This window comes from Oncorhynchus tshawytscha, linkage group LG12, assembly GCF_018296145.1.
Source record: "Oncorhynchus tshawytscha isolate Ot180627B linkage group LG12, Otsh_v2.0, whole genome shotgun sequence".
In the NCBI taxonomy this organism is placed as follows: Eukaryota; Metazoa; Chordata; class Actinopteri; order Salmoniformes; family Salmonidae; genus Oncorhynchus; species Oncorhynchus tshawytscha.
The window spans coordinates 38,955,165-38,970,614 of record NC_056440.1 but is presented as its reverse complement, the minus strand read 5'-3'; the positions used below and the strand labels follow the sequence as shown (position 1 = coordinate 38,970,614).

The window sequence follows — 15,450 nt, the reverse complement described above, 5'->3', positions numbered from 1 at the left end:
AGTGAAGCCATTTAAAACTATGAAATAACACATGGAATCATGTAGTAACCAAAAAAGTGTTAAACATATCTTAAATTAATAATGGACTTTCATTTCTCTTTGCTTATTTGAGCTGTTCTTGCCATAATATTGACTTAGCCCTATTTGGTAGAAGACCATCTTCTGTATACCACTCCTACCTTGTCACAACACAACTGATTGGCTCACACGCATTAAGAAGGACAGAAATGACATAAATGAACTTTTAACAAGACACACCTGTTAATTGAAATGCATTCCAGGTGACTGCCTCATGAAGCTGGTTGATTGTTGACTGTGCCTTTTAAACAGCTTGGAAAATTCCAGAAAATGATGTCATGGCTTTAGAAGCTTCCGATAGGCCAATTGACATAATTTGAGTCAATTGGAAGTGTACCTGTAGATGTATTTCAAGGCCTACCTTCATACTCAGTGCCTCTTCGCTTGACATCATGGAAAAATCCAAATAAATCAGAAAAAAACTCAGAAAAACAATTGTAGACCTCCACAAGTCTGGTTCATCCTTTGGGGCAATTTCCAAACGCCTGAAGGTACCACGTTCGTCTGTACAAATAATAGTACTCAAGTATAAACACCATGGGACCACGCAGCCGTCATACCGCTCAGGAAGGAGACGTCTCCTAGAGATAAACGGACTTTGGTGCGAAAAGTGAAAATCAATCCCGGAACAACAGCAAAGGACCTTGTGAAGATGCTGGAGGCAACCGGTACAAATAGTATCTATATCCACAGTAAAACGAGTCCTATATCGACATAACCTGAAAGGCCGCTCAGCAAGGAAGAAACCCCTGCTCCAAAACCACCATTAAAAAAACCAGACTACGGTTTGCAACTGCACATGGGGCCAAAGATCATACTTTTTGGAGAAATGTCCTCTGGTCTGATGAAACAAAAATAGAACTGTTTGTCCATTGTTATGTTTGGAGGCAAAATGGGTAGGCTTTCAAGCCAAAGAACACCATCCCAACTGTGAAGCACAGGGATGGCAGCATCATGTTGTGGGGGTTCTTTGCTGCAGGAGGGACTGGTGCACTTCACAAAATAGATAGCATCATGAAGCAGGAAATGTTTGGATATATTAAAGCAACATCTCAATACATCAGTCAGGAAGTTAAAGCTTGATCGCAAATGGGTCTTCCAAATGGACAATGACCCCAAGCATACTTCCAAAGTTGTGGCAAAATGGATTAAGGACAACAAAGTCAAGGTATTGGAGTGGCCATCACAAAGCCCTGACCTCAATCCTATGGAACATTTGTGGGCAGAACTGAAAAAGCATGTGCGAGCAAAGAGGTCTACAAACCTGACTCAGTTACACCAGCTCTGTCAGGAGGAATGGGCCAAAATTCACCCAACTTATTGTGGGAAGCGTGTGGAAGCCAAATACCTTTTTAAACTTAGTTTTTTACAATTACTGACATTTAATTCTAGTAAGAATTCCCAAAACATTTGACCCAAGTTAAACAATTCAAAGGTAATGATACCAAATACTCATTGAGTATATGTAAACTTCTGACCCACTGGGAATGTGATGAAAGAAATAAAAGCTGAAATAAATCATTCTCTCTACTATTATTCTGACATTTCACATTCTTAAAATAAAGTGGTGATCCTAACTGACCTAAGGCAGGGAATTTTTACTAGGATTAAATGTCAGCAATTATAAAAAACAAAGTTTTTAAATGTATTTGGCTAAGGTGTATGTAAAATTCTGACTTCAACTGTATGTATATATTTACCCTCAACTTCATCCTCATCAGTCAGTAGTTTTGTTTTGTCAATTTTAGTGTGTTCAGGTGTGTTGGACACACCTAGTAATTGGCCACACCTTAATTGTTTTTTGTGTCTTGAAAGGTGGTCTGTTTCAACAGTGGGAAAAAAATGCTTGGAAGAGGTGAAGCCAATTTTATTATTTAAACGGTTATTCCGGCGTCTTTATTGACCTTACAGCATTTACTGCGATGCGGCCTTTTCAGAAGTTAGGGCATTTGTACTTCTTGTGCTTCACAGAGCTGTTGTCAAGGAAGTGAGTTTTTGTTTATTCAGGACGTACCGCTTCCACCTACCATCAAGGCGGAGCTATATGGAGCCCATCGCATTGTTAAAACATTTGGGAGGCACACTGCGATGCGGTACAGAGCTTGATTTGGTGTTCGGAGGCTTTGCAATTGCATCACACCCTCTGTACGGAGCCTCCGGATCACATTGCCAGATCAAGTATAAATCGGCTTGCAGTGATGCTATTTGCTCTGCAGAAAGTATTTTTGTTGCTTTAATAACCTTTTTGCGTGGTCTGTATTTTAACCTCTTTCAACCCATCTGTTTGATAGCATAATAAATGTTCATTGAATTTTGACCATTTGTATCAGTCCAGTGATTCTTTTAACCTCTAGATGTGCACAGGGTGAGGCCAGCTCTGTCACACTGGGCTTGGACACACTTTTTAAACGCGTTCTTCCCTTTTTGGTTGTGTCAAAAGCTAAAGATGGGGCATTCGTAAAGAGGCTTCCTCCTTAGCGAAATGGGTCTCTAACACTATACTTGAAGCATGCTGGTATAATACATTATGATGCAGTTATGCGTTGTAAAATTTGTCATGAGTATGTATAACCCACTTATAATTTCTTATAGTCAGTCATCCTTATAATTTTATGTATGGAGAGACATAGCATAACAATAAACCTTGTTATAAGACAATACAAAGGCTCAAGCCATAGTATTATACTCTCTCTCTCTCTCTCGTGTCTCTCTATCTCTCTCCTGTCTCTCTCGTGTCACTCTCTCTCTCGTGTCTCTTGTCTCTCTCTCCTCTCTCTCTCTTGTGTCTCTCTGTCTATCTCTCTCTCTTGTCTCTCTGTCTCTCTTGTCTCTGTCTCTCTCTCTTGTCTCTGTCTCTCTCTTTTGTCTCTCTGTCTCTCCCTCTTGTCTCTCTCTCTCTCGTCTCTCTGTCTCTCCCTCTTGTCTCTCTCTCTCTCGTCTCTCTGTCTCTCTCTCGTCTCTCTGTCTCTCTCTCTCTCGTCTCTCTGTCTCTCTCTCTCTCTGTCTCTGTCTCTCTCTGTCTCTCTCTCTCTTGTCTCTCTGTCTCTCTCTCTCTTGTCTCTCTGTCTCTCTCTCTCTCGTCTCTCTCTCTCTCTGTCTCGTATCTCTCTCTGTCTCTCTCTCTCATATCTCTCCTGTCACTCTCTCTCTCGTGTGTCTCTCTCTCTCTCTCTCGTATCTCTCCTGTCTCTCTCTCTCGTATCTCTCCTGTCACTCTCTCTCTCGTGTGTCTCTCTCTCTCTCTCTCTCTCTCTCTCTCGTGTCTCTGTCCATAGGCAGGCCTGGGCCTTGGTATCTGTGATTGGTGGAGGGAACGGCTCGTGTTCAGAAGCCGTGCGGGAACATGAGAACCATGATACAGGAGGGAAGGCGCTGGCCCACCAGAACTTCACCACTGTGGACGGGGTCGGCTTCTCTGTCACAGCCTACAGCGAATGGAAGAACGGTGCGTCATAACCAGTTCGGCTCACACTTTTTAAAGCCTGCTGGTATAATGGTTTATAACTTCTTACAAGCATGTATGAGCCTCACTGCCTGGTATGGCAACTGCTTGGCCTCCAACAGCAAGGCACTACAGAGGGTAGTGCGAACAGCACCGTTCATCACTGGGTCCAAGCTTCTTGCCATCCAGGACCTCTATACCAGGCGGTGTCAGAGGAAGGCCCTAAAAATGGGCAAAGACTCCAGCCACCCTAGTCATAGACTGTGCTCTCTTCTACCGCAGGGCAAGCGGTACTGGACCGCCAAGTCTAGGTCCAAGAGGCTTCTAAACAGCTTCTACCCCCAAGGCTAAAGACACCTTAACAGCTAATCAAATGGCTACCCACACTATTTGTATTGACCCCTCCTAACACGTTTTTACACTGCTTTTACGCTCTGTTTATTATCTATGCATAGTTCCTTTACCCCTACCTACATGTACATATTACCTCAATTACCTTTATCTAACCTGTGCCTATATTTTGCTATTTTAAAACATATATTTTTTTTTACTTCAGTTTCTTTTAGTAAATACACTTATTTTTCTTAACTGCATTGTTAGATATGGGCTTGTAAAATAACTATTTCACCTGTTGTATTCGACGCATGTGACAAATGTTTATTTGAAAATCATGAGGGCATTAATATGGAGTTGTTCCTCCTTTGCTGCTATAACAGCCTCCACCCTTCTGAAAAGGCTTTCCACTACTTGGAACATGGTTGCAAGTGCTTTAGTGAGGTCGGGCATTGATGTTGGGCGATTAGGCCTGGCTTGCAGTCATCCTAAAGGTGTTTCGACGGGGATGTGGCCAGGGCTATGTGCAGGCTAGTGAAGTTCTTCTACACAGATCTCGACAACCATTTCTGTATGGACCTCGCTTTTTGCACATGGGCATTTTCAGGCTGAAACAAGAAAGGGCCTTCCCCAAACTGTTGCCACAAAGTTGGAAGCACAGAATCATCTATAATGCCATTGTATGCTGTAGCGTTAAGATTTTCCTTTACTGGAATTAATTGGCCTAGCCCGAACCATGAAAAACAGCCCAAGAATATTATTCCTCCTCAACCAAACTTTACACCGGTCTATATAAGATTCCACAGTTGACAGTGCATGTCAGAGGAACATCAAGCAATGAGGTCGAAGAAATTGTCTGTAGAGCCCCAAGATAGAACTGTCGAGGCACAGATCTGGCGAAGAGTACCAAAATATTTCTGCAGCGTTGAAGGTCCCCAAGAACACAGTGGCCTCCATCATTCTTAAATGGAAGAAGTTTGGAACCAAGCAGACTCATTCTAGAGCTGGTTGCCCGGCCAAACTGAGCAATCGGGGGGGAGAAGTCCCTTGGTCATGGAGGTGACCAAGAACCTGATGGTCACTCTGACAGAGCCCCAGAATTCCTCTGTGGAGATGGGGAAACCTTCCAGAAGGACAACCATCTCTGCAGCACTCCACCAATCAGACCTTTATGGTAGAGTGGCTAGACGGAAGCCTCAGTAAAAGGCACATGACAGCCTGCTTGGGGTTTGCCAAAAGGCACCTAAAGACCCTCAGACCATCAGAAACAAGATTCTCTGGTCTGATGAAACCTAGATTCAACTCTTTGGCCTGAAGGCCAAGTGTCATGTCTGGAGAAAACCTGGCACCATCCCTAGATCGAGGGAAAGATGAATGGAGCAAAGTATAGAGAGATCCTTGATGAACGCCCCAGTCTCAGGTCCTGAGCAGGTTAAGGTTCACCTTCCAACAGGACAATAATCCTAAGCACACAGCCAAGACAACGCAAGAGTGGCTTTGGGACAAGTCTCGCAATGTCCTTGTGGCCCAGCCAGAGTCCGGACTTGAACCCGAGCGAACATCTCTGGAGAGACCAGAAAATAGCTGTGCAGCGATGCTCACCATCCAACCTGACAGAGCTTAAGAGGATCTGCAGAGAAGAATGGGAGAAACCCAAATACAGGTGTGCCAAGCTTATAGCGTCATAAGGAGACTCAAGGCTGTAATCGCTGCCAAAGGTGCTTCAACAAAGTACTGAGTAAAGGGTCTGAACACTTATGTAAATGTAATATTTTTGTTTTTTTATCTTTAATAAATTAGCAAACATTTCAATGTAGATTGATGAGGGGAATTTTAGAATAAGGCTGTAATGTAACAAAATGTGGAAAAAGTCAAGGGGTCTGAATACTTTCCGAAGGCACTTTTTTTATTTAAATATGACTTTTCGTGACTCTAGATCCTGTTCCCGCCATTAGTTCTTTCATATGCAGTAGAAAACCCCTTATGCAACGGATCTTATACCACCTATTCTATGGTCTTCCAGGTTTTCCCATATCTGGCTTCCAGGTTGATGCTTTGGACCAGGTTGTCCTGAACCTGCAAGATGATGTACGCACTTGGCAACCTGGGAACCAGGTTGTGGTTGCCAGTACTGACTACTCCATGCATCAGGCAGAGGAGTTCACCCTCCTCCCATGCCCGAGCTGCACCAGCAGACAGGTCAGAGTTCAAGGTGAGCGAAAACGAAAGGGGTGTTTGTACATTCATGGGCGCTTTCATGAATGCTCATATTGAGTATTACTGCTGTGATTTATAATTTTTTTAGATGTAGGATCTTAATTTGAGCCGGTTTGCTACAGCAGGAAAATAATCCTGCAGCAACAGGAAATGTGAATTATTATGTGGACGTTTTTCTAGTAGTTGATAAAAATTTTCGTAAGGGAAAGTCAAGTCTGGAAATTACAAACTTCAGCCTTTTTAAACCTCAACTACGCTACAAGTTCAAAATGTCCTGTATTGCAGGAAAGTTTTTCTGCAACACCGTGTGATCAAATTAAGAGCCAACATCTGTATGAATTATAAAAATAAGAATCATGATTTATTTCTATATTCTAATGATTGGTTTTTCATTTCACATCTTCTATATATGGCCCTTGGGAAAAGACGGGGACAGTACTTGTTTTTTTTCCATCAGGGGATGGTGCTGCTCAATTATATATTTCACTCCCTCCCTCCTTCCTTCCCCCTGTTTTCTGCTGTGTGTGTGAGGATACCAGTCCTGTTTATAAACTGTCCATGGTGTCACAAGCCCAGCGAGCAAAACTGGTTGCAATTACGCCATGGTCAGATTGTATATCGTAGAATTGAATTAGTGTTTTTAGCAAAAGCAACCAGAAAAAAATGTCCTCCTCAGGTTTTGTTACCAGAGAACCAGTTTCCAACATGTGTTTGTGTGTGTGTGTGTGTGTGTGTGTGTGTGTGTATGCACACAAATGAGGTTGGCACTGGCAGCAGTTGGCTGCTCATATTGGGAGTCAATAATGGCAAACCGACAGTCTCAACTCTTTATCTTAGAGTTTGTCTTCATGTTTAGAAGGAGAGGTGCAGAAGTTGTTCTGTTTGGGATTAAAGTCACTCTCCCGGCCCAATTAAATATGCAGACCTACTGTATCATGGCAATCATATATTTGGCTGACTTGTTAATATGAACACCGTAGACATATATTTAAGTGTTTACATACAGCAAATAATTGTTGCTTTTACTGATATGACACTGGTACATGCTATAAAAAAAGTATGTGTTTTCTTCACCCCCCGCCCCCCCAGGGAGGCCCCAGTTTGGCCATGTGGGGGAGATTGTGGACGGGGTGGACATGCGGGCAGAGGTAGCAATGCTCAGCAGGAACATACTCATCTATGGGGAGATGGAAAACGCCTGCTATGGAAACAACTGGTGCCAGTTCTTTGGCCACGACACGTACGGCGGACACATTAAGGTGTGTGTCTGAGTGCTTATGTACCTGTGTGTAACTGTGAGTACAGGGTCTGTGTTGAATCTTCGGCCTGCCTGCCCTGTGCATTTCAGCCGGAGTTTATCTGCTTATTTAATGCCATTCAGTCTGGTGTAATCATGTTGAAACTTCCCATATTGCTGTGGCAGAGGGTCATTGGAGCATATAGCAGGCACTGATGAGTGAGGCCATTCTGCATTCACACATGATCTGCCACAGCAGGGAGATGTTGATTCGGCACCAAATGGAATAAAACAGACTGAAACAGGGAGGGACTGTTTCAGTCTTTTTTCATTTCTGGTTGCAATTATAATTTTTTGGTTTTCCGTTGTATGCCCTAATGAACACAACCCACGCACCACTCAGAGAGAGCCCTGGAGAACAACTCGCCCTACTCTTAATGTTTTGTGTTTAGTATTGTACTCTTTATTTCATCCAACCCCCCCGGGCTGAACACTAACACAACTCAGACTGACGTATACACTTCCTGATTCATACACTCCTCCCTCACACACATTATCTTTGTCCGTGTTGCATAAGCAAAATATTTGCCCTGTATAATGTGTTACGTACATTCTTTTTTCTGATGAATACATACAGTTGAAGTCAGAGGTTTACAGAAGTTTACATATAGCCAAATACATTACAAATACAAATTCCTGACATTTAATCCTAGTAAAATTTCCCTGTCTTAGGTCAGTTAGGATCACCACTTTATTTTAAGAATTATTTATTTCAGCTTTTATTTCTTTCATCACATTCCCAGTGGGTCAGAAGTTTACATATACTCAATTAGTATTTGGTAGCATTACCTTTCAATTGTTTAACTTGGGTCAAATGTTTCAGGGAGCCTTCCACAAGCTTCCCACAATAAGTTGGGTGAATTTTGGCCCATTCTTCCTGACAGAGCTGGTGTAACTGAGTCAGGTTTGTAGGCCTCCTTGCTCGCACACGCTTTTTCAGTTCTGCCCAAAACATTTCTATAGGATGGAGGTCAGGGCTTTGTGATGGCCACTCCAATACCTTGACTTTGTTGTCCTTAAGCCATTTTGCCACAACTTTGAAAGTATGCTTGGGGTCATTGTCCATTTGGAAGACCCATTTGTGACCAAGCTTTAACTTCCTGACTGATGTCTTTAGATGTTGCTTCAAAATATCCACATAATTTTCCTTCCTCATGTTACCATCTATTTTGTGAAGTGCACCAGTCCTTACTGCAGCAAAGCACCCCCACAACATGATGCTGCCACCCTCCTGCTTGACGGTTGGGATGGTGTTCTTCAGCTTGCAAGCATCCCCCTTTTTCCTCCAAACATAACAATGGTCAATATGGCTAAACAGTTCTATTTTTGTTTTATCAGACCAGAGGACATTTCTCTAAAAGTACTATCTGTGTCCCCATGCACGGTTGCAAACCGTAGTCTGGCTTTTTAATGGTGGTTTTGGAGCAGTGGCTTCTTCCTTGCTGAGTGGCCTTTCAGGTTATGTCGATATAGGACTCGTTTTACTGTGGATATGGATACTTTTGTACCTGTTTCCTCCAGCATCTTCACAAGGTCCTTTGCTGTTGTTCCGGGATTGATTAGCACTTTTCGCACCAAAGTACGTTCATCTCTAGGAGACAGAACACGCCTTTCTGAGGTCTTGGCTGATTTCTTTTGATTTTCCCATGATATCAAGCAAAAAGGCACAGAGTTTGAAGGTAGGCATTGAAATACATCCACAGGTATTCCTCCAATTGACTCAAATGATGTCAATTAGCCTATCAGAAGCTTCTTAAAGCCATGACATAATTTTCTGGAATTTTCCAAGCTGTTTAAAGGCACAGTCAACTTAGTGTATGTAAACTTCTGACCCACTAGAATTGTGATACAGTGAGTTATAAGTGAAATAATCTGTCTGTAAACAATTGTTGGAAAAATTACTTGTGTCTTGCACAAAGTAGATGTCCTAACTGACTTTCCAAAACTATAGTTTGTTAACAATAAATTTGTGGAGTGGTTAAAAAAACAGTTTTAATGACTCCAAACTCAGTGTATGTAAACTTCCGACTTCAACTGTAATGACATGCATGTTTTTCCATTCTTCAACAGATGTCAATTGTAACTGTAAAATATAGCAATCAATAGATCAATACTATCATAATAGTACCAGTCAAAGGTTTGGACACACCTACTCATTCCAGTTTTTTTTTTAAAGTTTTTTTTTTTACTATTTTCTAAATTGAGGTAGTCACCTGGAATCCATTTCAATTAACAGGTGTGCCTTGTTAAATAGTAGAATTTCTTTCCTTAATGCAATTGTGTTGTGACATGGTAGGGGTGGTATATAGAAGATAGCCCTGTTTGGTAAAAGACCAAGTCCATATTATGGCGAGAACAGCTCTAATAAGTAAAGACAAACGACACTCCATAATTACTTTAAGACATGAAGGTCAGTCAATCCGGAACATTTCAAGAACTTTGAAAGTTTCTTCAAATGCAGTCGCAAAAACCATCAAGTGCTATGATGAAACTGGCTCTCTTGAGGACCGCCACAGAAATTGAAGAGCCAGAGTTACCTCTGCTGCAGAGGATAAGTTCATTAGAGTTACCACCCTCAGAAATTGCAGTCCAAATAAATGCTTCACAGAGTTCAAGTAACATACACATCTGAACATCAACTGTTCAGAGAAGACTGCGTGAATCAGGCCTTCATGGTCGAATTGCTGCAAAGAAAACACTACTAAAGGACACCAATAAAAAGAGACTTGCTTGGGCTAAGAAACACGAGCAATGGACAATTGACCAGTGATAATCTAAATGCCCAAATTTGTGAGATGTGAGATTTTTGGTTCCAACAGCCATGTCTTTGTGAGATGCTGAGTAGGTGAATGGATGATCTCTGGATATGTGGTTCCCACCGTGAAGCATGGAGGAGGAGGTGTGATGGTGTGGGGGTGCTTTGCTGGTGACACTGTCAGTGATTTATTTAGAATTCAAGGCACACTTAACCAGCATGGCTACCACAGCATTCTGCGGTCATACCCCTTCCCATCTGGTTTGCGCTTAGTGGGACTATCATTTGTTTTTCAACAGGACAATGACCCAAAACACACCTCCAGGCTTTTTATGGGCTATTTGACCAAGGAGAGTGATGGAGTGCTGCATCAGATGACCTGGCCTCCACAATCACCCGACCTCAACCCAATTGAGATGGTTTGGGATGAGTTGGACCGCAGAGTAAAGGAAAAGCAGCCAACAAGTGCTCAGCATGTGTGGAAACTCCTTCAAGACTGTTGGAAAAGCATTCCAGGTTAAGCTGTTTGAAGAATCTAAAATATTAAAATATACTTTTTTAGTTCCATATGTGGCATTTCATAGTTTTGATGTCTTCTATTATTCTACAATTTTGAAAATAGTATATATAAGAAAAACCCTTGAATTGGTAGGTGTGTCCAAACTTGTGTGTGTAAACATAATATGATACACAGAGAAATGTACTCTTCGCGCTCTCTCCTCTATCCCATTTCTCCTCAGATATTTGGGAATTTTACCTCGGTGCACCTGTCCCACGTGGAGTTGAGGAACATGGGGCAGCAGAAGAAGGGCCGCTACCCAGTCCACTTTCACCGCTGTGGGGACGTGGACCGACGAGGGGGCTACCGGGAACCAACCTACGTGGACGGCCTATCCATCCACCACTCCTTCTCCCGCTGCATTACCATCCACGCCACCAACGGCCTGCTGGTCAGTGTGTGTGCACGTACACTACTGTTCAAAAGTTTGGGGTCACTTAGAAATGTCCTTGTTTTTTAAATAAAAGCACTTTTTTGGGGGGTCAATTTTACAATGGCATCAAATTGATCAGAAATACAGTGTAGACATTGTTAATGTAATCATTTTAAAAAGGCTAATTGATCATTATAAAACCCTTTTGCAATTATGTTAGCACAGCTGAAAACTGTTGTGCTGATTAAAGAAGCAATACAACTGGCCTTCTTTGGACTAGTTGAGTATCTGGAGCATCAGCATTTGTGGGTTCGATTACACGCACAAAAAGGCCAGAAACAAATAACTGAAACTGGCTAATAAAAATAAAATATTATGATGGGCAAAAGAACACAGACGCTAAACAGAGGAACTCTGCCTAGAAGGTCAGCGTCCCGGAGTCGCCGCTTCACTGTTGACGTTGAGACTGGTGTTTTGCGGGTACTATTTAATGAAGAAGAAGCCCAGTTTTATTGCTTCTTTAATAAGCACAGCAGTTTTCAGCTGTGCTAACATAATCACAAAAAGGATTTCTAATGATCAATTAGCCTTTTAAAATGATAAAATTAGCTAACACAATGTGCCATTGGAACACGGGAGTGATGGTTGCTGATAATGGGCCTCTGTACGCCTATGTAGATATTCCATAAAAAATCTGCAGTTTCCAGCTACGATAGTCATTTACAACATTAACCATGTCTACACTGTATTTCTGATCAATTTGATGTTATTTTAATGGACAAAAAATGTGCTTTTCTTTTAAAAACAAGGGTTTTTCTAAGGGACCCCAAACTTTTGAACGGTAGTGTATTATAATAATACATAGGATTTTTATAGTGCTTTTCTAAAATCCGAAGACTGTGTGTGTGTTTTAGGGATGGGCACAGTTATTTGAATATCCGAACGGACGTTAGTATGCAATTACTTGGGGGAGTATTCATTGTTTTTAATAGCCTAGGCCTAGTTTTATGACTTTTTTTATGAGTGCACCCCATAAAGACACACCGGTAGCCTACACACGTTTCACATGTGAAGCTTGTTGTTATGTCGGTCAATCAAAATGGCGCTACATTGAGGCTCCATGTGTAACAAGTAAAGTGGGAGATTTCTAATCAATGCAGAGCTGAATTAAAATGACGGAATTAAATTGACTAAATGAGGAGTAGGCTACAATGGTCAACCAACAAGGTAGGCTGTTGTTTCATATGAAAGGAGTTGTTTTAGACAAGGACTGGTAGCGTAGCAAAATAGCCTCAATTCGCATTCCTACTTTAGCCAGCTAACTTAGCTGGCACAGCTCTCCCGCTGTGTCTCTGTCTCTCCCCCTCTGTGTGTGTCTCTCTGTCTCCGTCTCTCTGTCTGTCCCTCTGTCTCTCTCGGTCTCTCTCTCTTTATCTCTCTCTGTCTCTGTCTGTCTGTCTGTGTGTCTCTTCTCTCTTTCTGGCTTTCACTCCTCTCGTGTTTGTCTGTGCCACTCACATACACACACACACACACACACACACACACACACACACACACACACACACACACACACACTTTTTTTTCACATAGGATTTACAGAATCTTGCCTGTAAAACATTGTGGGCAATGTTTATATGACCCCCTTACAAGCAGGCCCATTTTACCACATTCTTTACCACATTCCTGCATATGCCTTTTATCCCTTCTGTGCACATGCCAGTGATGAGTGTTAGCAGTGATGTGCAGATGTGGTTGGTCTTCTATTTGAATTAATCCATTGAATTTAAACCTTCAAAAATGAATCTATTATTAATTAGTTTAGGCAGGTCCTAAGAAACACATTTTATTATATTTTCAAATGAACATAATAGCTTGTTTTGAGTTTAATTAGGTCTATGTCACAGGTCTGTGCAGCCTGCAGCATCCAAATGAAATCAATAGTTTGGTCTTGTCTGTTTTAATGAACAAAATAACAATGTTTCCTCCAATTTTTGGGGGGCACTGAGCAAATGTTAAGTCTTGTGAGTGGAAACTTGAACGGTGTGAGAATTTTGTGCAACTTCCGGGGAGCGTTTACAGTGGACACTGAGGCTGTACCCTTACAATTTTAGACAGTAGCCAATAGGATATTGTGGCTATTTGAGCATAATGGAGGCCTACCAACAATACCAATGGAGCCAATCCCAGAACATTTCCACATAGAGATAGCTTTTGATATCTATGATATAGCCTACATGTGGTGTTCAATGCAGGCCTACATTGGCCTACAAGGGCTTGATATTAATTGATAATGTTTTACTTGATCTGTAACACCATGGGCCAAATAGGTGACTGTAAATTGTATTGTGTTGTATGATGCATTAAACCACTTTATATAAAAAATTTAAAAGTAATTATTATTACCATACTGGGAATTAGACAATGGATAACTACCCCTCTGCATATTTGTTTATTTGCATAATTCAAGCCTGTCTCAAAATACAACACTACCCCTTTAAGTCTTTTTACCTTTTGGGCTGTTCGAAGACAGTTTGAAATGTCGCCTACATGTTTTGTGCTCTTGTAGGAAGCAGTAACTCCCAATTTGCTAACCTATATCTATCTATAACTGGGCAAATAACCCACTAACTAGCAAAGAATTTCGACAAATGTGCACACGCATTGCTCTGGTGAAAGACTGCTCATGCCGCCCCCCCCCCCAATAGAATTATACTTAATTCCACTCTGGCTCTGCCTACAACAAAATCACAGACTCCTTCTTGAAAAGTTAGATCTGCTTTGGTTTGTTGCATTGAAAAGGGGCTGATATAATGTTGATTCGATCATAGAAAAAACGTTAATATATATACAGTGGGGAGAACAAGTATTTGATACACTGCCGATTTGCAGGTTTTCCTACTTACAAAGCATGTAGAGGTCTGTAATTATAATAGGTACACTTCAACTGTGAGAGATGGAATCTAAAAAAAATCCAGAAAATCACATTGTATGATTTTTAAGTATTTTATTGCATGACATAAGTATTTGATACATCAGAAAAGCAGAACTTAATATTCAGTACAGAAACCTGTTGGAAATGTCAGAGATCATACGTTTCCTGTAGTTCTTGACCAGGTTTGCACACACTGCAGCAGGGATTTTGGCCCACTCCTCCATACAGACCTTCTCCAGATCCTTCAGGTTTCGGGGCTGTCGCTGGGCAATAAGGACTTTCAGCTCCCTCCAAAGATTTTCTATTGGGTTCAGGTCTGGAGACTGGCTAGGCCACTCCAGGACCTTGAGATGCTTCTTACGGAGCCACTCCTTAGTTGCCCTGGCTGTGTGTTTCGGGTCGTTGTCATGCTGAAAGACCCAGCCACGACCCATCTTCAATGCTCTTACTGAGGGAAGGAGGTTGTTGGCCAAGATCTCTCGATACATGGCCCCATCCTTCCTCCCCTCAATACAGTGCAGTTGTCCTGTCCCCTTTGCAGAAAAGCATCCCCAAAGAATGATGTTTCCACCTCCATGCTTCACGGTTGGGATGGTGTTCTTGGGGTTGTACTCATCCTTCTTCTTCCTCCAAACACGGCGAGCGAAGTGTAGACCAAAAAGCTCTATTTTTGTCTCATCAGACCACATGACCTTCTCCCATTCCTCCTCTGGATCATCCAGATGGATATTTGCAAACTTCAGACGGGCCTGGACATGCGCTGGCTTGAGCAGGGGGACCTTGCGTGCGCTGCAGGATTTTAATCCATGACGGCGTAGTGTGTTACTAATGGTTTTCTTTGAGACTGTGGTCCCAGATCTCTTCAGGTCATTGACCAGGTCCTGCCGTGTAGTTCTGGGCTGATCCCTCACCCCTCATATTCATTGATGCCCTATGAGGTGAGATCTTGTATGGAGCCCCACACCGAGGGTGATTGACCGTCATCTTGAACTTCTTCCATTTTCTAATATTTGCACCAACAGTTGACTTCTCACCAAGCTGCTTGCCTATTGTCCTGTAGCCCATCCCAGCCTTGTGCAGGTCTACAATTGTATCCCTGATGTCCTTATACAGCTCTCTAGTCTTGGCCATTGTGGAGAGGTTGGAGTCTGTTTGATTGAGTGTGTGGACAGGTGTCTTTTATACAGGTAACGAGTTCAAACAGGTGCAGTTAATACAGGTAATGAGTGGAGAACAAAGGCTTCTTAAAGAAAAACTAACAGGTCTGTGAGAGCCGGAATTCTTACTGGTTGGTAGGTGATCAAATACTTATGTCATGCAATAAAATGCAAATGAATTACTTAAAAATCATACAATGTGATTTTCTGGATTTTTGTTTTAGATTCCGTCTCTCACAGTTGAAGTGTACCTATGAGAAGAATTACAGACCTCTAAATGCTTTGTAAGTAGGAAAACCTGCAA

General features: G+C 42.0%; 1 protein-coding gene across 3 annotated transcripts in view; it reads left to right on the top strand.

Annotated features, from left to right (window-relative positions):
* LOC112263238 (cell surface hyaluronidase) overlaps window positions 1–15,450 on the top strand; it is a 74,244-nt gene that overhangs the window by 17,118 nt on the left and 41,676 nt on the right. For 2 of the 3 annotated variants that reach the window (XM_024439291.2, XM_024439290.2), the window contains exons 5-8: window positions 3,354–3,523; window positions 5,877–6,065; window positions 7,160–7,329; window positions 10,863–11,072. In XM_024439291.2, coding sequence (XP_024295059.1) covers window positions 3,354–3,523; window positions 5,877–6,065; window positions 7,160–7,329; window positions 10,863–11,072 — 739 coding nt within the window. Of the gene's footprint in view, window positions 1–3,353; window positions 3,524–5,876; window positions 6,066–7,159; window positions 7,330–10,862; window positions 11,073–15,450 lie in introns of those variants that run through there. The other variant, XM_024439292.2, reaches the window with a different exon arrangement.